This window comes from Rhinatrema bivittatum, chromosome 10 (assembly GCF_901001135.1).
Source record: "Rhinatrema bivittatum chromosome 10, aRhiBiv1.1, whole genome shotgun sequence".
Lineage (NCBI taxonomy): Eukaryota > Metazoa > Chordata > Amphibia > Gymnophiona > Rhinatrematidae > Rhinatrema > Rhinatrema bivittatum.
This window is the reverse complement of record NC_042624.1, coordinates 101,053,269-101,079,822: the sequence shown is the minus strand read 5'-3', so window position 1 is coordinate 101,079,822 and position 26,554 is coordinate 101,053,269. Positions and strand designations below refer to the sequence as shown.

The 26,554-nt window shown below is 41.1% G+C and overlaps 1 protein-coding gene across 1 annotated transcript in view; it reads right to left on the bottom strand.

The window, feature by feature from the left end:
• Positions 1–1,055: 1,055 nt before the first annotated feature.
• JAK1 (Janus kinase 1) overlaps positions 1,056–26,554 on the bottom strand; it is a 169,851-nt gene continuing 144,352 nt past the window's right edge. The window contains 7 exon segments of the mRNA XM_029618043.1: positions 1,056–2,916; positions 3,870–3,980; positions 7,695–7,812; positions 11,929–12,101; positions 17,140–17,264; positions 17,453–17,645; positions 25,711–25,805. Of these exon segments, the coding sequence (XP_029473903.1) occupies positions 2,815–2,916; positions 3,870–3,980; positions 7,695–7,812; positions 11,929–12,101; positions 17,140–17,264; positions 17,453–17,645; positions 25,711–25,805 (917 nt within the window). The 3' untranslated portion in view covers positions 1,056–2,814.

Here is a 26,554-nt window from a genome sequence, read left to right as displayed (position 1 = left end):
AAAAACATAGCAGCACTAGAAAAGGCACAGAGGAGGGCAACAAAATGAGAAAGGGGCTAAATGGCACACATATTGGGGTAGATTTTAAAAGCCCTGCATGCCGGGGCTTTGCTTGGGGGGCGTGTCGGGGGTGGCGTGGCGTTTGGGGGCGTGATGGCGGTCCGTGGGAGGGGTTGGAGGCGTGACGGCAGTCTGGGGGCGGGGCAGAGTGCTCCTGCAATGCACGCAAGTTACGCCTGCCAGAGCTCAACAAAATAAGGTAGGGGAGGGGGATTTAGTTAGGGCTGGGGGGTGAGTTAGGGAGGGAAAGGTGGGGGGACACACAAAAAAAAAAAGTTCCTTCCAAGGCCGCGCAGCTCGGTGCGTGCAGGCTGCCGATTTTGCGCAGCCTTGCGCACACCGATCCCGTATTTTAAAAGATCTTTTAAAATCTGGCGTACTTTTAAAAAATCTGCCCCATTATGCCTCCAGCTTGTAAAAACAGATGGCTGAGAGAGCACATGACAGAAGTTTATAAAATCATGAGTGGGTTGGAATGGGTAAATAAAGGACAGTACTTTATTTTGTCAAATAATACTAAAACTAGGGGTTACTCCATGAAACAGCAAATTTATAAGCAAATCATAGAAGGTTACTTTTTCACTCGATGTACAATCAAGCTGTGGCATCTAATGCCAGAAGACGTGATCAAGGTGACTAGCATAGCGAGGTTTAAAAGATGTTGGGCCAAGTTCCTAGAGAAAAATCCATAAAACAGTAGGAGGCAGATTGACTAAAGAAAGCTATTGCACCCTAAGAGTAAATAATAGATTTACATATTAGGATCTGCCAGGTATTTGTGACTAGGTCAGCCACAGTTGGAGCAGGATACAGGTTCAATGGACCTTGATCTGACCCAGCATGACTCCTCTTCTGTAGTTTTAAAAAACATTATAGGGATTTTTTTTTAATTTGGACTTCTAATCTCCTATATGTATCCCTAGAGTTACAATCTAATCTCCTATATGTATCCCTAGAGTGCAGTATTAAAGACGACACATATAGACTGGCCAACATAGCTTTCATTACAATATTTATTTGTATAAAGATTAACAAAGTGCTTGGAGTGTGTTTTTATTTAGAACAGACAAGTACAGATACAAGACCAATAATGTAAAATTAGTAAGACTAAGACATGAATTCCAGAATTAAACTTGCTAATTTAAATTTCACATTTTCTGATTTTAAAAAAAGCCAAAAATCTTCTTGTAGTTACAGTATATTTGTCTACACCGATCCCCAGAATGCCATTTCTTTTTTAAAAGGAACATGCTTTGTTGTCAAAATAGAGTTGGGGGAAATAGATGAAATATGGAAAGCTAAAATAAATTATCTACACTTTAATATAAACATTGGCATATACAAAATGGGGAATGGTACAGCTATAATTGCAGATCAGAGGTCACGTTTTGTATCTCTGCACAGAAAAGAAATGTGATGTTCACCTCATTTCATTTAATTCCCATTTCCATTTAAGAGCTGCAATAAATGGGACTACTGTGCGTCTCAGCTGCCAGATTCCCTGGAATTAGCACTAGCACTAATGCTTAATTATACTTCAAGAGACCTGCATACATACAAAATTGCAACCAAGCACTTGTCAGGAAATGCAAAATATTAAAATCCAACCAAAGCATTTACAGTTTAAAAATAGAAATATACATGTATCAAGTGCAAAACTCAAATAGTCACTTAATTGAGAAAATACTGATTAATGAGGCAGTTTTGGACACAGCCCCACAAGCACCTTTTACCTGTGGACTTTGCCCCAAGTTTCAAAGCAACGGTACGCATGTACTTTCACTTTGAAACCTGCAGTGAATATTTTACATTTGAACTTGCTTTTTTATAGTTATTTTTCTTCCCCGATCAAAACAAGCCCCTGGGACTACTTCCCCTAAATGGGACTAAAAGTACAACGATGAGGGTGGGCAATTTTCAGATGCCTGATTTACACAGATAAAAAGCGCTTCAAAAATTGCTTTCTATGACTTGAGTGCTTTCTAATTTGATAAATTTGACAATTCTCTTTATTCATATAAGAATCAGACGTATTGCCTTTCTGTGGACATCCTTCTAAAACGATCTCAGGAAAACTAAAAGCTTTCCAGTACTCCTAAGAAAAATACAGATGTGCACCATAGTAATTAAATGTGGAGGATCACTAAAAAAAAAAAAAAAAAAGTTCATTTGTGCAGTATTCCCTTGGTTTGTCTGAATTCAGTATACAATATTTAAGTCTGTACTGCTAATATAGAAAGAGGACTTTCTGTAAGAAAATATATTTTATTTTGTGGTGGAGGGGGCTGATTAGATTCCACAGCAGTGACGTGGCATAGGGAGGGCGTGGTAGGGGTTGTGTGAATGTGCAGCCCAGACAGGCCATATGGTCTTTCTCTGCCATTATGGTTTCCTATTATTTCTATGGATAAGGTTCAAAACAAACAACGCTATGGCTAGCCTACTCCAAAACTGGAGAGCTACAAACTAATTAGGGTCCCACAACAACCCAACCTGCTTACCTACCTTGTTTATCTTGGAGCCCCTACGTGGAAATATATCATGAACATCCACTGTGGACATCCTGAAATCTCTGACCTTGAATCTATCGGTGAATGCCATTAGAAAGCATTTTAAGTATTTTAGCTATAGAGAATATAAAAAAACATAAAAGATCCACAGCAGCAGCACCAGAACTTAATGGCTTCACCATTCCATTTTTAGCTGCATTTCAGGGGACCACGTTATAGTATTGACAATGTACAAAAACAATATCTACAGTTTGTTTATGAGGGCTTCGAATCGTGGAATAAGATTCTGGAAGGTAGTCCGGCTGCTCTGGTTTTGTTCCCAACACTTTTTCATCAGCTGATAAACCTGTAAACAAAAAATGGATCAAAGTATTTTCTGTCAAGTATTCAGAAACTGCTGATCCTTACATTGCTTTTTGATAAAGTTCAGTCATTCAAAACAAATAACTTGTCCAGACTTTGCAGCAGTATTACATCTGAATCCTATGATGCAATCTGTGTGCTTCCAGTGCCCCCCTTACTCATTCCACTGCCCCATCTAGTTTTTACAACAAGCTGAAACATCTGCAGTACTTTCCTATATCCTCTCCTTTTGAGACACCAGAAACTAACAAAAGGATCTAATTATTCATATTACTAGAGAAATTAGATTCTTCCATCTTGCTGTGTATTTTGTAGAAATACTGACTGCATTCTTTTCAGGAAATACAGTTTGTGTAAAAATATTAATGATACATTATCTACTTTTCTCACCCCACCTCAAACATTTCTGATCATCTAAATTCAAAGAAACTCACCTCACCCCCTCAATTATAAATTAACCAAAATCATCTGCCAGAGTCACAAGGAAGTGTAACTCCAGCACAATTCTGAAGGAATCCTTCTTATGTCTTGAGATATATATATTCTTTCTACAAGAACACCACCCACGTAAATATTATTTCCTGCTGTTCTACTTGCCCCCTTTACTGAACTGGACTCCTAGCTATTTCTGGTACACACATACACGTTCCTATTTTAGCCCCTCTTCACATCACTCTACCTTGCTTATTATAATATTCATTCTGCATTTAATTTCTACATCATTGGTGTGCAAATAACGTATTCTTACACACATAAGAATGTGAAGGATATTACTTTCCTAGAGGCTGAAAGGTTTGCAGGTGATTAGCTGCTCATCTGCATAGCCAAACTAAAGTATATGCAGCGTTTTTAAACATCACAACCATATGCTTACAAATTTAAAGAAACTATTTTGGTCCTTTACAAATGACAAACTACAATTTCTCCATTCTGTACCTCTTCTGGGCAATTTGCAGGACATGGTAAACGTTTTCCATCCTCCAGTACTCTTATAAGCCGTGTTACTGTCATCTGGCCTTGGGTTGGACCAATCATTTTCAAGAACATCTGGTAACGAAAGAAATACCTACTTACAACTCTTATGCAGAAACTGTACAACACCGAATCAGTTTAGAAGAAGATGGGCACAAACAGCCCTGAAAATTTAATCAGCCTGATATGGATTAATCAGAACCAAATAACGATTGCAAGCTGAGACTGTAAGCACTGAACAGAGGGGAGCACTTTCCCTTACTTTACGCATCCCTCTTTTTACTTTAATTTCAAATATGTTCTTGGCTCTAAATTAATTTCTGAGCTGTGATACAATCAGGCCGATACAATACAGTGTGCTGCTCCGGCGGAGCGACTGTTAACCGGCATTTGGATGCGCATTTCACGTGCTAGCTTTACCCCTTATTCAGTAAGGGGTAATAGCGCATTTATTTTATTTATTTTATTTATTAAAACTGCTTTTCTGTGCACCCTCCGACTTAATATCATGGTGATATTAAGTTGGAGGTCCCAAAAGTTAAAAAAAAAAAATAATAATGGGAGAGAGTTTACAGGAAACTCCCTCAGACCTACTTAAGGGACTGGACACAGCTGTCTCGCCTGGTCCTTAAGATCCAGACCTACAAAGAACTGTGGCTGAAGGGAGGAGCCCCTCACCAGAGTATAAGAAGGATTAGTGAGGCCCCGGGGAGCAGGCAGGAACCACTCTATGTTTCATGACTGTGCATCCTGAACTTAAGGTGAGCTGCATTCTTTGTTTGATTTGGCTTATCACTAACTAAATTGCACATAAAGGAAACAGCCCCAGTCTACTTTCTTACTCCTCCTGGCTGTTTCCCAAGTTACCACATACGCATAAGGGTAAATTTTAAGAGATCGGCATGCACCAAAGCCAGGAGATACATGTGTGTCTCAAGCCAGCGCATACTGCACAGATTTCTAAAAACGCAAGTACGTGCACAAAAATTCTTTTAGGGGGAGGCAAGGGCGGGGCATGGATGTTCCTGGATTTTAGCATTAAAACAGCATGTAACTAATTAAGCGCCAGACACGCACCAGGGTCCCTATACGCGTATCTTTACTTCTGCTATGTTTGGCATGCAACTAGAATAATAAAAAAAAAAATGAGGCTAGTTAGCGAGGATTGAAAGGTTGGGGTTAAAAGGGAGGCAGGTTAATTAGGTGGGTTTGGAAGACCTTCCCTTTACCTGGGCAAACTGGGAATGGATTAGAGAAACTGGCAATTGTGTCTGTGCACAAATCCCCCCACTTATGCGGTAGAGCCTGCATTTGCATGCACATGCGGGTGCCCAAATGAAATTATGTGTACATGTACACATGTACTGCCGAGTTTATACCATGTGCGAATATAGGTATGTATGTATGTTATAAAATGGCTGCATCCATTCATGCGAGCCGGCATACATGCGTACATAAACACCCATGTGTCTGTTTGAAAATTAAGAACATAAGAAATTGCCATTCTGGGTCAGACCAAGGGTCCATCAAGCCCAGCATCCTGTTTCCAACAGAGGCCAAACCAGGCCACAAGAACCTGGCAATTACCCAAACACCAAGAAGATCCCATGCCACTGATGCAATTAATAGCAGTGGCTATTCCCTAAGTATAATTGATTAATGGCCATTAATGGACTTCTCCTCCAAGAACTTATCCAAACCTTTTTTGAACCCAGCTACACTAACTGCACTAACCACATCCTCTGGCAACAACTTCCAGAGCTTTATTGTGTGCTGAGTGAAAAAGAATTTTCTCCGATTAGTCTTAAATGTGCTACTTGCTAACTTCATGGAATGCCCCCTAGTCATTCTATTATTCGAAAGTGTAAATAACCGAGTTACATCTACTCATTCAAGACCTCTTATGATCTTAAAGACCTCAATTATATCCCCCCTCAGCCGTCTCTTCTCCAAGCTGAACAGCTCTAACCTCTTCAGCCTTTCCTCATAGGGGAGCTGTTCCATCCCCTTTATCATTTTGGTTGCCCTTCTCTGTACCTTCTCCATCGCAATTATATCTTTTTTAAGATGCGGCGACCAGAACTGTACACAGTATTCAAGGTGTGGTCTCACCATGGAGCGATATAGAGGCATGACATTTTCCTTTTTATTAACCATTCCCTTCCTAATAATTCCTAACATTCTGTTTGCTTTTTGACTGCTGCAGCACACTGAGCCGACATTTTAAAGTATTATCCACTATGATGCCTAGATCTTTTTCCTAGGTGGTAGCTCCTAATATGGAACCTAACATCGTGTAACTACAGCAAGGGTTATTTTTCCCTATATGCAACATATATTGTTCTTGTGCAAAAATATGCAAAACAAGTACTTTGTCTTCAATCAGCCAGACCAATCCAAACACATGAGTTTATGCTTCCCAAGCACCAGATGGAGACAGAGACTAACAGGTTTGCTCACATCACTCTATATGGGCTCCTGTGGCGACCTCAGCCCTCCCCCAGCTCATCCCCTCCCAACACTCACGCTCTCCCAGCTTCTCACCACTGCCAAACCCCCCCCCCCCTAAACAGGTCCCTTCTTCCTGCACTCCCCTTCCCCCAACTGATCCCCCAGTCTCTCACATCAACCCCATCCTACCATTCTCTAACCCACCTCTCCCAGATGTAAGCCTTCACCAGCAACCCTAATACAACCCTCTTCGTGTATGGCATGGCTCTCTGTATGAAGCGAGGTGCCTAAACTCCCATGCTGTTCTCAAAGCGTTCAGGCACCACGCTTCTCACACTATGAAAGAGCCGTGGTGCACAAAGAAAACAGCATCAGCTCCTCATCTTCCTGTGAGCCCCCACTCTGGCTCTATCTTTTTCTCACTAGCTCCAGAGGGTCAATTTTTGCACAAAAATAGGAAAATTCTCTGCCTTAGGGGGAATTCTGCTTTGTGCAATTGCGCAGCATCCCCCCCAGGAGTAATATATATCTACCACATAAATGGGCTTGGACCGACGTGCTGCAAATGCACAGTAAAGAGCAGCTCTACTGCGCATGCCCAAGAGCACGTTGGTCAGAGGGCAGCAACATGATGCTGGGAAGAAATGGAGCAGCGGAGGGCTGCTTGGAAGCGGCAGGGAGGAGCAGCAGCGACGGTGGCAGCACAGGTCTCCGGGGGGGAGGGTCTCTCTCTTGCGCGGGGAGAAGCGGCAGCGGCACAGACAGAAATGGGAGGTCTCCGGGAGTCTCTCTCATGCGCGCGCCTCACCACCGAGCGTCGGGCGGGCCAGCAACGAGCCCGGTGGAGAGGCGCGCACGTGAGAGAGAGACCCCCGGTGGTGAGGCGCGCGTTCTGGATAAGAGAAGAAGAGGGGAGTGGAGGAGGGCTGAGGGAGAGGGAAGGGGTTGAGGAGGTGGGAGGGGAAGGAAAGGGAAGATGAATCGGGATGGAAGGAAGAGGATGTAAGTGGGAAGGGTAAAGTGGAGTAGAGAAAAAGAGGGAGTGGAGGAGGGCTGAGGGAGAGGGGAGAAGGGGAAGGAAAGGGAAGGTGAGAGGGGAAGGAAAAGGGAAGAGGATATGACTGAACAAGTGAGAAGGGTAAGAAGTTCTGGAGAAGAGAAAAAAAGAGTGGAGGAGGGAAGGAAAGGAAAGATGAGAGGGGATGGAAGGAAAAGGGAAGTTGTGGAGAACAGAGTGGGTCTAACCGTGCCGGTCTGACCGATGGAATCTTGCCCATTTTAATGGGCTTAATGGCTAGTATATATATATATATATAAAATAGCTTGAGTTACAATTACCGCCATTGGACTGCACTCTGCATCACAGTATGTGAGCAATTCGTACAAAGTAACTCCAAATGACCAGACATCCGAGGCAATGTAAAACTTACAGTGAAGCAAACATTCTGGAGCATACCTAAAAGAACAAATTTTACAATTATTGTTTTTGAAATGCAACCCTATATAGATAAACAATGACTTTGTGAGACATGGCAGGGCTGCAGTTGCTGAACCTGTATGGAATGAGTTTGATCAACGAATCTGTTAACCGTAATGTGACATTCTGGCCACACAATCTTTTGGGTGTTTGAATATTCAAAACGCTTCGTTTTAACAAGAAACAAACTGTGGCAGCACACAGACCTGTTCATTCAAAGTTTATGCAAGAACAAAACCACTTATTATAGCATTAATGCCATTAATTTATGTATTAATTCAAAATGTATATACTTATCAAAATTTCTAGGCTGTTTCCAATTCACATTCATAAAATCAGAAGTAGAACAAAAATATGACAAAATCATTTAAAACGGGCATATATGTCAAACAAAATAAATAAAAACATAAAATAAAAATGTGAGTTCTGTACAGCCCCCTGTAATGCAATGAATTCCCTGCCAATTAGCTTATCAGCCATTTTGTAAAACCTAATACAATTGGCTACATAGTGTAAAAATTAAAAAGTACCTCATGCTCATTTATAAACTTGCCTTATGTCCATAAAATCTATTAATTTAAAGCTTGCTGAAAAGGAAACCCTTAACCAATTTTAGAAGTGATCTTTTTTTTTTTTTTTAAAGGGCAAGGCAATGAGTTCAAAAGCTCAGATCCTTGTACATAAAAAAGCTGTTCACATGATTCATCTAGTATGACTACTCTGTGTGAGGGAACATCAAATATATGTTGTAAGGATGACCCTTAGAAGCGTGGATGATCGATAAAATTTCAGGAAGGCATCAAAACTAGCAGGCACGAGGCCATTAATATCTTTAAAAACCAGCATCAAAATTTTAAATGTAATCCACCAATTTACTGGTAACCAATGATAATTCATTAAAATTGGAGTAATATGTTAGTGGATTGGCCTCCCAGATATGATTCTAGCAGCCGAATTCTGGACAAACTATGGTGCTTTAATGGTAATAGTCTAGAGAAGCCAAAACCAAAGAACATACTTCAGGTACTATGAATCTTGAACTATGAATCACTATACCCCCTCCAACACTTAATAAGACCCTTTATCATATTGTTTACACTTCTGGTTTACTGCGTTCCTATGCCTTTTTCCTTCCAACAATATACAGCTCCAAGTTTACCAACCTTGTTAAATGTAACTTTATTCTTCCGGTTTTTTTCTATTATTTACTATTTTTACTGTTTTTTGTTACTATTACCCTGTTCGATGTAAACCGGTCTGATATGGTCTTCCAACCATGAAGATCGGTATAGAAAAGCGTTAAATAAATAAATAAATAAATTAAGATATGGGCGAAGTCTTGCAGCATATGAAGCTTGTAATAGGCACTTTTTACAACCTGATTGATGTGAGGCTTTAATGACAACAAAGAATCCATAATAAATCCCAAGATTGCAAGCCTGAGTGACAAGAGGGATCTGTACCCCTTCAAATTTCAAAGTACTGGGGATACCTTGTACAGGATATGTTTTATTCATATTGAGTGAAAGCCTGTTGTTAGACAACCATGCTTTAACTTTAGTCAGACATTTTGGAATTCTTGATCTGAATAAAAAATTGGATATCGTTTGCATAGATACAATATCCAAAATCCTGGATCAGCCAAAACACGACAAATGGGAGAAATATATATATATTAAATAAAGAGGCTGAAAGGGCTGATCCCTGGGGCATACCCGGACTTGAGCTAAAAACATATGATTTCTTCCAATTCTACCATGTAAAAAAGAAGAGAACCTCTGTATCCCCAATCCCAATGTCACTCAGGTGTTTAACAAGAATTTTGTGATCAATTGTTAAGTTAAGTCAAGCAGTACAAGAAAAAACTCAGTCCCACAATCAAATCCACATCGGAAAACATCAAATAAAGAAAGCAGCAAAGGCTCTATTAATATTTACATGAAAACTTTTGGTAATGGTCTAATATGGACTGTTTATCCATAAAAATTTGTAACTGCTTCAAGACAGCTTTGTTAAGCAGTTTATTAACAAACAGCAAGTTCAAAATTGGGCGATAGTTACCTATCCCACTAGTGTCTGAATTTGTTTTTAGAACAGGTTTCACTGTAGCAAAATTTAAAGGAATAGCGACATGGCCTTCTTGAAGAGAGTAATTCACAATAGAGCACAGATAGCTTGCTAATTCTGGCCTAAGACATTTAAAAGCGGGCAGAGATTGGTGTTCATACCACTAATCATCTCATGTATTTCTGATGAACTTAACAACTCAAATGATTCCCACAAAATTTCTCCATCATAGTGATCGGCCATTGGTACATTTGGAAATGAAAAGGAATTTTTTTTCTATTTTATCTTTAAAAAAGGAGCCAGTGCCCTTTGTATTTAAATCCGTGTGGGAATTCCTATTAGCAGGGAAAGAAGTCAGATTTTACTATGTGAAATAATTCACGTGGGTGACTAGGGCCAGAAAAAAAGTGACGCTTCTAAGATTCCGCTTCAGGTCTGGTAATCCATTAGTTTAGAGAGATATGCTTCTTGGTCAGAATCCAGTTTCAATTTTCACTAAAGATGTTCAAGGTGTCTAAGTTGTTTAAAACTACTTATTTTCAATTTCTAGCTGCATTTCACTGCAACAATACACTATAGTTATATATAATGCGTGCATGTATGTGTATGTATGTATGTATATATCTGTGTGTATACATATATCTCTGTAGTAGGGGTGTGCATTCATTTATGCACGTATGGTAAATTCAGTTTACATGCATAAAGTACCAAAACCAAAAAAAAGAAATGCTGGGAAAAAGCCAAAAAGCATGGCTGAATCAAAATTCTTTTTGTGTCAACCAAACTGCAAATTTTGGTGTGCACATCCCTAATATATATAGACATATAGGGGCGGATTTTCAAAGGGGTACGCGCGTAAGATACACGCGTACACCCCCGAAAACCTGCCCCAAGCTCCCCCTGCACGTGCCACGAGCCTATGTTGAATAGGCTCGGTGGCACACGCAAGCCCCGGGACGCGCATAAGTCCTGGGGCTTTGCTAGAGGGGCGGCGCGGCATTTGGAGGTGTTTTGGGGGCGTTCCGGGGGCCTCTGGACCAGACCCCGGGTCGGGTGATGGCTCGCCAGTAGCCCACCGGCAGGCGTAACTTTTCAAAGGTGGGGGGGGTTTAGATAGGGCTGGAGGGGTGGGTTAGGGAGGGGAAGGTGTGGGGGGGTGCGGAGCGACCTCAGAACGGAGGCAGGCTGCACGGCTCGACGCGCGCAGGCTGCCGATTTTGCGCAGCCTTGCGCACGCCGCCCCTGTATTTTAAAAGATACGCGCGTATCTATTAAAATCCAGCGTACTCTTGTTTGCGCCAGTCGCGCAAACAAAAGTACGCGCGGGCGTACTTTTTAAAAATCTGCCCCATAGATATACACATACACACACTAGAGCTAGTTACAAAAATCTAAAGATGAACTAGTACAATGGTAGAAAACTCTGTTCCTCAAGTGCTATATAGCGGTCAGGTTTTCAGAATATTCACACCGAATATGCATGAAATGCAACTACATACACTGTCTCCATTGCATGCAAATATATCTTATGCATATTCATTGTGGATATCCTGAAAATCTGACCGACTTGCAGCACACAAGGACCGGAATTGTCTACACCTGAGCTAGTAGAATAGACCTTGATAAAGCATGCCTTTTTATTAATTCCCTGTAATCCTGGTTTTATCATAGAATTTAGCACTCTGGGTCAGTCTCCTGCTAACTGGGGCATTAGTGCAGAATTTATGGAAACACTTCACCTTGATGTGGCCTGTCATCATCTTGTTTTACTCTGATGCTGAAACATGATGATGCACGAACCTGCAAGTCAGAGCCAATGCTGCTGTGACCGATAACCGGGTCCCAGCACATGGCAGCTTTTGAAGAACAATCAATTTGTAGCTGATTTTATAAGCTGCTATTGTGCAAACTATTCTATTTCTCAAAAGGGGTACTTAAACGTAAAGCAATATTTTTAAGCAGGTACCATGTTACCTATGTGCCAACAAATATTCATTCTAGAATCAATGTATAATGTTAGCAAATTACCAAAAAACAGGACTGTCAAGATCATCTTTGACAGTGTAATACTCCTTATCGTTTTCAATTGTTTTGGTCAGACCAAAATCTCCAATCTTTACTCTGTTCTCATTCTCAACGAGGACATTTCTTGCTGCCAAGTCCCGATGAACATACTGACAAGAACCCAAGTAATCCATTCCCTAAAGAAACAAAGGAAAACAATGGTAGTTTGCAGTGATGCTTTTACTTCAGATTCTGCACATTCATCATTCTTGACATGATAACATTTCAGATTTAACTAAGAAGCAGTTTATATTGGAACCCAAGCCACAGACAATAAAACTGAATTAGCATTCTCTGGGCAGGTCCAAACCCAAATGCTTTTCTGATTACTTCTCAATGGCAATGTTTTGAGAGGCATTTCATCTATACAAAGTCAAGCTGACATACTCTCGCACAGGCTAACACACATTATAATGTGTGTATGTATATGTATATATACACACACAATTGTGTGGTCAATTTGTAGTTATCAATGAATCTGTCACAACCTCTACATAGAACAAAATTACTGTAAACATGACATATTTCTGAAATTTTTAATGCAAAATTTCTATTCATTTAATGCAACTCCAACATTGTTCTTTGCTTCAACGGCAAGAGGTAATGGGGAATTGGACTCAGATAGCAAGCGCCCTGCCTTTGAAGGTCTGGGAAACTAAGTATAAGGGTGACCTGTATTGGTGCAGCAGATGCTCCCATAAGCTTGCTAGGCAGACTGGATGGACTGTTTGGTCCTTTTCTGCCCTCATTTCTATATTTCTAAGGACTGATTTTAATAGACTGAAAAAAATAAAAAAGTAAATATGGCATGTGGAAAACTTTGGACACTCTTTTAGTCAGTATTTTGTAATGTAGGAATAAACCCCCAAGCTTTATTACTGTACATGCAGCAAAATGGATTCTTTGACTCCAATGAAGACTTGGCCTGTATTTCTGAGAGACACAGAAATGCTGAATTTCTAACTAGCTGCAGTTGTGACTGAATTATCTGATTGCTAAGCAGGCACTATATACATGGGCCACTGATCACAGAAGGTGTCTCATCTTAGCAAACACAACAGAGAGCATAAGCATGCCTGTGCTTACATGCTGAATCCTTCAAAATGGGGGCTCAGAAAGACAATACAGAGACCAGGTGTCTCTGTGTAAGAACAGATCCAAACTTGTCAGCAGGGCACAATTCTGCCTGGAGATGGGATCCTCCAATCACCAAAAAAGGCCTTATCAGATGGGTCAGTCCTGACACAAAACCTGGTCAGCTCTCTGCCACACTCCTGCCTGATGGTCAAGCTGGGGGGGGGGGGGGGGTGGAAATGTCAAGAAGCCTACATGCAGAAGGACCCAGTCAGAACTGGTCTCATGTCACTAAATTAGTATGCATTAAGCATCTGAATATGCATATACTGGCTTTTAAAATCCATTAGGAAAAAGGACTCGAGGTGGTAATGAAGATGAAGCATTAACACTAGAAAACACCCAAGCAATCGCCCTCTGCCCCTCCCTGCAGCCCAATGGGTAACCTTCAATATTCTTGACAGCACGGCACAAGCCTGCTTTGGGAACTGCAGCTCACCCCTCTACGACTAGAACAAACTGCAGTGGTGAACCTAAGGTTAATCTTCTAAATATTATGGGTAGTTAGCTAAGTTTATTAATAACACCCTTAGCAAGTCAATTATCCTGCTGTGTATTGCGCTGAGTTTACCTAGAACATGCTAAGCATAATATATGCTGCATTAGTTTTGTATTACAAATTTCTCACCTCAGAGGAATAAGATGTTTGTATTATTCTAAGAAGTAAATCTAAAAGGTCTCACAATAAAAAGCTCTGAGATAAACGACTGTGATTTCCTGGGCTTCTTGGATCATATATATATGTAAATAAGGGTAGTCTTCAGTAGCCTGTCACTCCCCTAGAGATAGAGAGGGGGGAGGGGGAGGAAAGCAGGCAGTAATCCTCAGGCTACAATATACTCATGATTCCTTACAGTAACACCACTGTTGGCAGAAATAACAGCTTCTGAATGTTTCCTGTAGCCAGCCAAGAGTGTCTCTATTCTTGGTTTTGGAAGATTTTCCTCCTCATCCTTGCAGGACTGTTCTAGCTCAGAAGTATTCTTAGATCTCCTTGCAATCATTGCATGGTTGCAATCATTGTTATGGCAGCTGAGAGTCAATGCCAAGAAGTGCAGAGTCATGTATATGGGGTGTGGAAATCCGGAAGAACTGTATTCAATGGGGGGTGAAGGGCTGATGTGCACGGAGCAGGAGAAAGACCTTGGGGTGATAGTGTCTAACGATCTGAAGTCGGCGAAACAATGTGACAAGGCGATAGCTAAAGCCAGAAGAATGCTGGGCTGCATAGAGAGGAATATCGAGTAAGAAAAGGGAAGTGATGATCCCCTTGTACAGGTCCTTGGTTAGGCCTCATCTGGAGTACTGCGCTCAGTTCTGGAGACCGTATCTCTGAAGATGGAGGCGGTCCAGAGAAGGGCGACCAAAAAGGTGGATGGTCTTTATTGAATGATTTATGAGGAGATATTGAAGAATCTAAATATGTACACCCTGAAGGAAAGGAGGAGCAGAGGTGATATGATACAGACTTTAAGATACTTGAAAGGTTTTAATGATCCAAAGATAACGACAAACCTTTTCCACTGGAAAAAAAAATCAGCAGAACCAGGGGTCACGATTTAAAACTCCAGGGAGGAAGACTCAGAACCAATGTCAGGAAGTATTTCTTCACAGAGAGGGTGGTGGATGCCTGGAATGACCTTCCAGAGGAAGTGGTGAAGACCAAAACTGTAAAGGACTTCAAAGGGGCGTTGGATAAAAACTGTGGATCCATAAAGACTAGAGGATGTGAAATGAAGATGGGTGGCTCACGGGAACGACGGCTACTACCTGGTGATAATACCCTTATTCAATAAACATACACACGGTTAATGCGACTCCAACATTGCTCTAAGCTTCAGCGGCAATGAGGAAATGTGGAAAAAAGGATTTGCATTCACAAAAAAGCAGGGAGTAGCTTTGCTTGTTATGGCGGTTACTACCCCAAACCAAATAAGCCTGATACTTCACTTTCAATGCATTTAAAGCATAGCTCTCTGCTTCAATGGCAGGGGAGAAAGTCTGACACTTCACGCATATCCAGCATAGCTCTCTGCTTCAAGGCAGGGAGGAATGAAGAAACGTGGATCTATATTCAGGCAACAACCAACAAGGACTGAATTACATAGTCTGGATATACAGATAAGCATGGGTGTAGCTTGCTTATTGCGGTGGTTAATACCCCTAAGCTATTTCACTTAGATGCAGTTCCAACACTGCTCTCTACATTAATGGCAGGGATGGAAGGGAAATAGAATAAAAAAGGTTACTAAGAGCCAAGAGTAATAGATAAGTATGAGAGGAAAAAAAAAACGTGCGAAAGCTTGCTGGGCAGACTGGATGGGCCATTTGGTCTTCTTTTGCCGTCATTTCTATGTTTCTATCTTCCCACATATCTTCAATACTATTCAAGTCTGGAAACTGTGAAGGCCATACTTTTACTGTAAGTACTTCTTGGTTCATTTTGAGGTAGGTTTTGGATCTTGGGTGAGCTGAAATATTCAACCTCTTTTCAGCTTCAAGTTCTTCACTGACTGTTGAATATAAGCTTCTAAGCTATCTTGATATTTAATTAAATCCATTCTTTTTTCTACCCATAATTTCCTATGCCACTGACTGCTACTCAGCCGCAAAGAATAATAAATCCATCCTCTTGCTTAAAGAACAGTTCAATTTTTGTTTCATCAACCAAAGCAGTTTGTTCCAAAACGTTTCAGGCTTATCAAAGTTTTGTTTTGCATATTTTAGACAATTACTTGTGTTTGGATATATTTTCCAGCCTTCCTCTGTTTTGCAAGAGTGAATAATGTTCATTTTCAAATGTTCAGACAGCTGCTTCTTAGAGGAGCCCATGGTTATTGACAGTAGACAGAACAATCAACCTGAGAGCTTAGAAGGATAAGAGTATTTGTTTAACTGTGGAATTCTCTTCACCTGACTAATTAAAGGCCTAACAAGGCAATCAACGTTTTGGCCTTTATTCATTTTTTAAAAAAATGTTAAGAAACTGGAAAGGTGTCCAAATTTTTGCACATGCCATATTCACTTTATTTTAAATCTGTTAAAATCACCAAATAAACAGAAATTTTGCATTAAAAATTGCAGAACAATATCATACTTTGTACCATGTGTCAGTTTCTGTTCACAAGATTCATTCAAACATTCAATTTGACCAGGGGTGCTAACTTTTGCACACAAATGTATGTATGTATCCATGTGTATACACATACACACATTTTGTATTACAGTCTACAGGATTTGGGTCTTGGCTCACAGACAAGTTGTTCCCTTTCCTGCAGTTTACCACCAACCTTTTGAGCCTATGCAAAAGTTGTGCGATCCTACAGCAATGTTCGAACACGCCACTGAGCCTGTGTGAGAGCTATGTGCTCCAATACCCCGCTGAGCCTATTAGAGCTGGGTGCTCTGGGATTCTGCTGAGGCTGTGCTCAAGCTGTGTATGCCTGCCATAGCTTTCTGATAAGTTTAGTGAAAGCTGAAAGGCAGCCAAATGGAATGTTCCCATAAAAACACAAATTACAAGGAAAAAAATCCCCCATTTTCCTTTTATATATATATATTTTCTATTTTCCTCCTATATATTAACACCATGTTCCATTAAAGGGCATTTCAAATTAGTTGAGTTTTGAATTGATCAATTACTGCTTCAAACATGCCTCATAAAGAACCCCTTTTGCCTTGAGATACAAAGAAGTTCTCATGGCTATTAAATGTAGATGTTTTTTTATATTTTGGTATTTCTTTGTGCCCACGCCACAGATTTGTTCTCACTGAGCCAAAGGTGAGAATATGGTGGCAGCCCCAGTTCGTTTCAGGATATATTTTCCGCATTAAGAACAGTATGGTAGAGGAAACAGATTAGAATCTCAACTGCTATGTGATTTATAAGAAATCAATCAGGAAGCTCAGATCTCTGAGCCATAATTAAGATCTAATAAAATGTAATGCACCATCAAATATAAAATGAAAACATACTTTACAAAACAAATGATATGACAATTTGCTAACTGCAAAGTTTAGAGATTTTTGCTACAGGCTCACCTTGCATATCTGTACGGCATACTTCAGCTGCTGTTTTAGATTTATTTTGTTCTTATTTCGGGGAAGATATTCTTTTAGGCTTCCAAGGGGAAGAAACTCCATTATCAGTTTAACCCCATTACCACCTAAAATAAATATTTATTAAGTGGTTAATGATATTAAAGAAACTCAGTGCTACCCTACCATGAATTAACTACAAACATTTTAGCACCTATGGATAATAATGAAAATGTTTTGACACATAGTATGAAGGGATTTATCTCTAAAGTTGGATGATAAAACAGATTAATATCAGCTGTAAATCCAGGCTTACCATCTTCAGTGCATATTCCTTTGTACTTCACAATATTTTCATGGTACAGATTCCTCAGAATTTCAATTTCCTGCTTCAGGTCTGCTATATGATTACCACCACTCTCAGGTTTTAAAGACTTCACTGCAACAAGTTCTCCTGTGTTGTCCCCTTCTGGATCATATCTGCAGAGCTCAACTTTTCCAAAATGGCCCTGATTTGAAATGGAGCAAACATAGGTTTGTCTCATTTGAATCTTTTTTAACACTTCAAAATGCAAAAAGGTAAGTATAACAGGTGCATTTATTTGAATAGCAAGTAATATTGTACAAGGTTCAGTACAGTTCAATGTGGGCAATGACAAAAAATGTAGAGAAAAATTAATTTTAACACATACAGAGAAAAATCGAGATTTTCCTCACTGTCAATCCATATGCTATTAACTCTCATAGCAGTGTATACTGAGTTGTATGCTGTTGTGGAGTAACAGACCAATAATTTTTCCAGCACTAGCCTTGGGTTATCTCAAGGCTCCCAATGACATCACTGGTTCCACAACTATCCACCTCAACTGTAAGAACTTGCCCAGCATTCAGAATTGGCAGACAAGAACTCAGAAGAGAAAATTACAAAACAGACTATGATGCATACCTCACCAAATTTGTGGAAATTAGTTACCTTAGCAAGAAAAAAACCAAGAAGAGAACCCATATTCAGTCACACACTTATCCCAGTGCATACTCTAGGATGTACAAAAGCAGTACCTCCCAGGTTGTGTTAATTTCGGCCTGTAATACACATCTACCAAACTTTGATACAGAAGATTTATCCATCCTGTAGTGCTTTATGAATATATGTCCCAAAGCCTGCAGCCTTGTTCCATGTCCTGTCATCCCATTCCTTGTGCTGTCATCATCGCTCCCAGCCACCAATACTGATTAAACAGCTGCCCGGAAGCAGGCTGCCACCATTGGGGTGGTACCGGCATTAAAGAGGTGCCATCAAAGGGGCATGCACCTTTGCATGTACACTGCAAGTGATTTGGCTTATTTAACCTTTTTCTAATATTTTTTTATATTTTATTGCAGGGGTTGCCAGCTGGAGTTTCTTTAGCCTCATGTGGGAACCTGATACAGGTTCTCCCCATCCTCTGTCCCAATGTTCTCAGGTGCTAGCCTGTTTTCTACCTCCTAGCAATCCTCCCCCTTCTGAACAGTCACTGCAGGTCCCGCCTGCTGCCTGCTACTTAGAAGGGGGAGGAGCTTGCATGCTGCAGACCACCTCTGCCATAGGCCCTCCCCACTAATCTCCGCACTGAGCTCTGCCAGTACAAGTTTAGGAAAAAGCTAAAGACCTGGCTCTTTAAGCAGGCATTCCCAGCATAGGTCTTCCAGCTCCTCCTTTCCATCACTCCACCATGTTGTTATTATTATGTTAATTATTTAATGTTATCAATATCTTAACTACTTTTACTTTGTTTATTTTTATTCTACACTACCTTAGATAATTTTATATTTTCATGTTATTTGCATCCATCGACTCGCCTACACATTATGCCTTTCGCCTTGTTAATCCCCCTTTCGTTGTTGCTGCTCCCTTCCCCTTTGTTCGCTGTATTTCTCTTAGTTCCTTGTAAGCAGATATGATGTACCCACGAATGTCGGTATAAAAAAATTGTTAAATAAATAAATGAGCCATGGGTCCTTAGCCAGCTCTTTCACGCAATGGACACTCCACTGATTCCTGCTGCAGTCATCAGCCCAGAGATTGAGGAGACACCAGGATCAGAAGGATGCTGTGTAGAGGGCAGGAAGGAGAGAGAGGAGTTGGAGGCAAGGAGAGAAGGGGGATGGGGACAAGGAGAGAGAAAAAGACCGATGAAAGCAAGGGGAGAGAGAACAGGGGATGGAGGGAAGAAAGAAGAGGGATGAGAACAAAGGGAGAGAAAGGGGGGATGGAATAAGGGGGGAGAGACTAGTTGAGAGGGTGGGTCGGAGAGAGCCTGGTGGAGACGGGATCAGGGGAGTGAGAGATGAGATTGGTGGAGACAGGGTGAGGGTACTGAGTGTCTTATGGGGCCAGGGTGAGGGAATTGAGAGAATGAGACTGGTGAAATCAATGTGGGGGATTTGCAGAAAGAGATGGAGACTGGTGAGACCATGGTGGGAGGACTGATTCCGGTGAGACCAGGGTGAAGAGAGAAATACTGGTGGTGATAAGGTTTTCTGCTACTGTGCAGCCTGGTTTCATGAGTCTTGTATGAAAGGTCAGCCACCTCTATTTTATTATCCGTTTATTTTCATTCAGTTAGGCTGTTTTAGTTTATAAATTGCTTATAAGCTTTTCTAATCTCAGTAGTTTTATTTTGCTATCTTGTCCAAGAGAGATAAGAAAGGCTACTTTCTGAGATTTAAAAACTGCAGATTGATGAGTTTTGCCAGGGATAACATGCCAAGAATAAAAGTTGATATATTTTGCCTTTAATTAGTAAGAAGAAATTTGGTCTTATTTGTTAATTTCTTAGCCTTGAATCCTTCCACACCAGTCCGGATGTGTTATCACTTACTAGCAGATGGAGGCAGATGACATACCTTCTGTGACATCATTACCAGGCTATAGGATAGTGCACTGCAATTGAAGGCCATAATCTATATGTTAAAGCTAGGAAGTAAAACTACCCCAAAAACATTATTAAACTTTAAAATCCCAAACAAAACAGGAGAAAACTTTGGGATAAAATCTCAAAACCTCAAATGGGAGAAGAAGGTGAGAAGCAAGCACAGCCAGAAAGAAGAAAGTAAGACAGGACTCCGACTCTCCCCATAGGCAAGAAACTTTCTGCAAGACCCGAGCCTTAACCAAGAAGAACAATACAGGCACTGACTTCCTGGGGGGTCCCACACTTACAGCAAGATTCAAGGAAAGGAAATTAACAAGACAGACCAAATTACACCAGTCCAGATGCATGAGAAATACCCAAGCCCATACTAATGCAGGTGGGAGGCAGCCAAGGATGCCTGTCCCAAACGCTGCATCCTCTTTGGCTTGAACATTCAGCCTATAATATTTGGAAAAAGAATATAAAGATGACCACGTGACCGCCTTACAAATATTCTCCGGAGTAAGAGATGTAGTCACCTAAGAGAAAGCATGAGCCCTAGTAGAGTGAACATGAAGGGCCTTTGGAACCTGCCGATCCTTTAGCAAATAGGCTATGGATACTGCCTCCTTAATCCACCAAGACAAAAAAGATTTAGAGGCTGCCTCACCTTTCTGAGGATCCCCCATAAAGGTGAAAGTCTGTTTTTTGAAATGAATTGGCGACTTTTAAGTATCAAAGGAGAAATGTGCCAAATATCCAAAAGGATATTTGGCACATGAAAGGAACTATCCCTACCATAGCATTCCTCCTCAGAGAAAACTGGAAGGGAAATAATTTGATTTTAAATGAAAGGTGAAAACATTCTTAGCTATAAAGATAGCATCGGTAGAATAGATATAGATGCCAGGGAAAACATTGAATAAGGATCTCAGCAAGACAGAGCTTGTAATTTTGAAAGCCATCTGGGAGAACATATGGCCACCAGAAAAACTGTATTCAATTAAAGATCTTTATGGGGGGCTCACTTAAGCGGTTCAAAGGGAGAATACATCAAAGCCCTGAGAACAAGATTAAGGTCCCACTGAAGGAAACAGAAACATCCAGGTGGGAGGCAGACATTCCCTGAATTCAACCCCTGTACCAGAAAATGGCAGCCACCGAACCTTCAGAGAATTAAGGGCTAACCCCTTATCTAAACCTCTCTGCAGAAAATTCAAGACAGCAGAAATATCAGCTTGCCAGGGAAAAAGTGGACAATGCTGCAAGATTCTTCAGACAGATGCCATACCCAGACATAAGTCAAAGCAGTATAATTTTTATGTGCCTTTAACAAGGGTAACTCTTCTTGTGCAATCATAACTTTTCAAGGGCCAGGCCTTGAAGGCAGAATGAAGAATTTGTCCTAGAAACAATAGGCCTTGAGATCTGACGAGAAGGACTGGTCTGTAACCTTAACAGAACCATACCCCAAGGCCTTCTTGGCCAATCCAGAGCTATCAGAATGACTAGAGTGCACTGAACCTCTATCCTTCTCAGGGTCTCTCCTATGAGAAGTCAGGGAGGGAACACATACAGTAATATGTCCTCTGGCCATGGCTGAATCAAAGCATAACTACTGTTGGCACCATACTCCTTCTGACAAATGAAGAATCTGACAGCCTTGGAATTCTTCCAAGCTGCTATCAGATGCATATAAGGAATTATCCACTCATTCACTATCTCCTGAAAGACTTGCAGCTGAGCTCCCATTCCCCAGGATCCAGCTTGTTCCTGATGTAAACGTCAGCTTGGACATTGTCCACTCCCACAATATGAACTGCTAAAATCTGCAGAAGATTCAGGTCCAACTATCAAAGCAGCAGTCTCGCTACCTTGGTCACCAACAAACTCCAGGTTACTCTTTGCTTGACCTGAATCACAATTTTGACTGTCCTTTCCTGTGTCAGGTGAACTCAGCTGGCTTTGGTGTCGAAAAAAGCTCCTAGGTATTCCAAAGACTGCAAATGAATTAGATTGCTCTTTGCAAACTTCATTACCCAATCTAGAGATCTGTACCATCCTGATGAACACTATCTTGTATTCCTGAAAGGACCCATCAATCACAATATGGATGAACCATAATACCTTTCCTTCTGCAAAAAGATTGCAACAGCCACCATCACCTTGGTAAAAGTCTGAGGTATTGTGGTGAGACCGAAGGGCAATGCTCTGAATTGACAATGTTTTCCCAGTATGCAGACACAAAGAAACCTCTGATGCTCTTCCCTAATGGGAATATGAAAATAAGACTCTGTAAGGTCGGTTCAGAGATGACAGGTACTTATCCTGCCTTATGACCACAATTCCAGATCAGAGACTTGCCATACAGAAATGGAGAATGTGAATGCCTCTTGACTCATTTAAGATAGAGAATAGGCCTGTAAGAACCATCCTTCACAGCCACAAAATAAATGGAATACTGACCACAAACTTGATCGTTGTGCAGTACTGGAACCACAGCTTGTAACTGTTGAAGTCTATGCAGAGTCATCTCTACCACAGTCTTCTTAGCTGGAGACAAGCATGGGGTTACCATAAAGGTATTCAAAATAGGAGAGGCAAAATCTAGGGAGTAGTTGTTCTCTATCACACCTGAGGCAGATTCCTCTCCGTGCCTGAGACTTACCCTCCCCAACCAGGCCTCTGTAAAGCACAGAAAGCTTGATGTAAAAATCTGAAGAATTTAGGGAACCTGAAGTAATTCTGCATGCAATTCCTCTTCTGGGAACAAAACTGAAGGCTAAACTAGGCCTAAATCAGTTGCATTAGGAGGCAATGGTTTGAGTGGGAACAAACCACGGGAAACATTCAAAATGTCAGCTGTTCCTACCAGCATGCGAGCTTCGGGAGATATGAAGCGGGTCACATAGACTTCAGAGTGGGCCCTTGCTGTGTCAGAAGAGCTGGAAACATGCTCCTGCTGAGCGTTTGGACAGCACAGACTCAGCTAATTCTGGGCCTCCTTTGATTAAGTCCCCAAGTGAATCACTAGGCCCCAATGCAGGAAGGACAACAGGACCCAGCCACGAAACAGACGCACTGGCTCCCACAATGGCGCTCATGCTCCATCTTGCCTCAGGCAGCTTGTGTCAACTGCACACTATCTCTGTCAGAATACAAATTTATCCACAATCATGAAGACAACAGAACACTACATGCTGGTGGCCCCTGCTCATGAGATGGCCTAATGCCTCCCTCCTGTCCCCAAAATTATTACTCCCTATGCAATTCTGCCTCAGCAGCCTGTGGCTGAAAGAAAACGTCTCTTCTTAGCTCTTTGATTTTTTTGTTTTAATTAATTTCAACAGGCAGAAAAAGAAAAAAAACAATAAAACAGAGGGGCAGAGGCCACAGAAAAACTCTGGCTCACAGGATGCTGAAGAGCTAGCCCGTTAACCCCCTGGGCTCCACTAAGACCCATAGGAAACCTAGGATCTGACTACCAGATTTCACTTAACCTGGGAAGCCAAGCCTGCAGTTTGCTCAGCTAGAGTTTTTCTAAAAATTGTCATAGAAGCCCAGAAGACAGCAAAAATTTGCTCTAGGAGTGGAACCACCATAGACACTCCACCAAGTAAGACCAAAGATTGAAACCTGGGAGCTGGGGTCCTGCTGCATCAATCTAGTACTTGCCACCATCTGTTGGTTGTGATGTCACAGAAAAAAGTGAGTTCTCTGTCTCCATCTGCTAGTAGGTGGTGATAACATATACCTATGGAACAACATGCCTTTAGAAATCAGATTGCAAAGAAACATCAAAAACATCAAACCTTCAGAAAAAGTTTAAAAACATGGCTATTTAAGCAAGCATACCACAAAGAGAATGGACTCAGGGAAATGTAGGTTGCGGTCAGTCGAACTCCCACACACACACACCTTTTTACTTAATGTGTGTGTTTCTCATTTTTATATTTTTATTCTTTCTTTTTTATTTTAACAACAAAGAACTAGAGTTAAGTAGTACTTTATCTTATAACTGATACAGAGAAAACTGGACATGACTTATAACACCCATCAATTAATACTTATTATGAAACTATGTTACAGTATTTTGATGGCACCTGTTTAGTTGTTATAATTTAAGACATTTTATGCAACATGTAGTTATGTGCCCTATTGTGAACCGTTGTGATGGCGTCCGCTTAACGACGGTATAGAAAAGATTTTAAATAAATAAATAGTATGCCGATGCCGACTGCAGTGACTGGGCTGGAACCGTTACTGGATCGCCTAGACATCCTCCTCAGTGTCCTCCTAACGCAGTTGATGCCGGCGCCTTGCGATTCCTCGGTGACCCATAGGGCACAAAATCGCAAGGCATCAGAGTTGGTTCTTGTGGGGGGACTCCTCGGGAGATGAAGGGCAGTTGGTCGCATTGGCATAGAGAACTCAAAGATATAGCTATAACTGAAAAGCTTACATATTCATTGCGACATAAATCCTCTGTTTACGATCAAATATGGGAACCGTACTGGGCTATGTATGCAGGAGTGGGACATAATGGAATTGGTTAAATGAGGAAGAAAGAAGATGTCTATTATTTTGAACACCTTTTGCTGAACTCTTTGTATGCCAAGCATTACGTGCTTATTGTTCTCTAAGTTTTGTGATTCTGTTATAAATAGTTAAAAAAAAAAAAAAGTACACATGAAACCAAGTAACATACTTACTTTAAATGTGCACTGAGCCCAGGTCAATTTTAGAACAGCTATTTATGCACATAAATGGTTTTAAAAATTACACTTTTAATGTATAAGCCTCTACTTTTACATTTAACTGATTTGCCATCTGCCCATGGTGGGCTATATTTCTAAAGTTAGAACAATTTCTCTATAGGAATGAATAGGAAAGTCTGATAATAGATAGGCTTATTCTGTAACTCAGGAAAACTACAGCAAAATTAAAATTTGCTACTTTAAAATTCTCTCTTCACATGTCCACCTTGCTTTTTCCATCCTATTTATATATTAATTCCTATATCAGGGCTTCCATGACAAATCCTGGTTAAGGTTCTTAATTCTGGTGATGATCACCAGTTTCTTCTGGCTGTTTCCTGCACTTTAAATCACATAGGAGCCTGACCAAAGTGGCTTATGGACCAAGTCTATTATTAGTACACAGACCTTTTAGCTCCTTAGTTATATTCTTATACCTATTGATGCCTCAGTCTTCTCCCTTATAATTTAAAACCAGTGCCCTTCATGGTTGCTTCTCTGACTCTTGATTTGTCTAGTTGGCATCACCAAGGCAATGTCCAAAGGAGCAATATCTGAGCCAGGAAATGAAACAAATATCTCATTTAGTAATACAAGATATTGCCATGGAGGCATCAGACCAATCTCATCTGTCAAAATTTAGATGGAAAAGATGGAGCAGGTAAGACCACTAAGTACTTACAATACTTAGAAAAAGAGAAAAGAAATGTGAATTGCGTGCAAGTGTACGCTACTATGAAGCTAACCTAAAATAAAACAAGAATTCTAGCAAGAACACTATAGATGGAATTCTTAAGGTTATATCTGATGTGGAACTCAGCAAGAACACTACAGATGGATTTTTTTAATATGTTGGGTTACCTTCCGATGTATTTACAACCTGCAAAGAACTTATTGTTCATATCAAATGATTTTTGACCTACCTCTCCCAAATCTCGTATACGTTTCAAAAATCTTTTTTCAAAAAGAGTTGGATCAATTTCTCCACATGGTGTTTTTTCTGAAACAATGTCTGGATCTGATATTTGGAGGGAAAAAAATGAATAAGCAAAGATTCAGAGTCAGACTTTAGGTTCTGTGACTTATCTTCTTCAGAAAGGTCAAAGCAGAATCACATAACCCAATGGGCCAAATTAGCTTTCTGGACCTTGAAAATCCTTACTATGTGCCAAAACCATAGGGGCAGATTTTCAAGGATTTACATGCGTAGGGAGTTAAGTGCGCCGGGCCTATTTTCAAAAGGTCTGGCGGCGCGCATAAAGCCCTGGGACGTGCGTATGTCCTGGGGCTTTTCTGAATGGGCGGGCAGGGGTCGGGATGGGGGAGGGGCAGAAGGTCCGGGGGCGCGGCGGGGCAATCCGGGAGGCATGGCCGAGGACTCCGGCACAGGGGGATCGCGCGCCGGCACTTGACCGGCGAGTGCAAGTTAAGCCTGCCTCTGGCAGGCGTAACTTCCAAAACAAAGATATGGGGGGGTTTATTTTGGGTTGGGAGGCAGGACAGGGAGGGGAAGGTGTGAGGGGGAGGGAACAGGGAAAGCCAGTAGGGATCCCAGAGGGTTCGACGCACGCAATTTGCACTAGTGTGCACCCTCTTGCGCGCTGACCCCTGATTTTATAACATGCTCATGGCTGCGCGCGCATGTTATAAAATCGGGCATACATTTGTGTGCGCTGGGTTGCGCACAATGTACGCCCGCATGTGTTTTAAAATCTGCCCCATAGGTTTTAATTCTTATGTATTTCACACGTAAGCCACAATCACTTT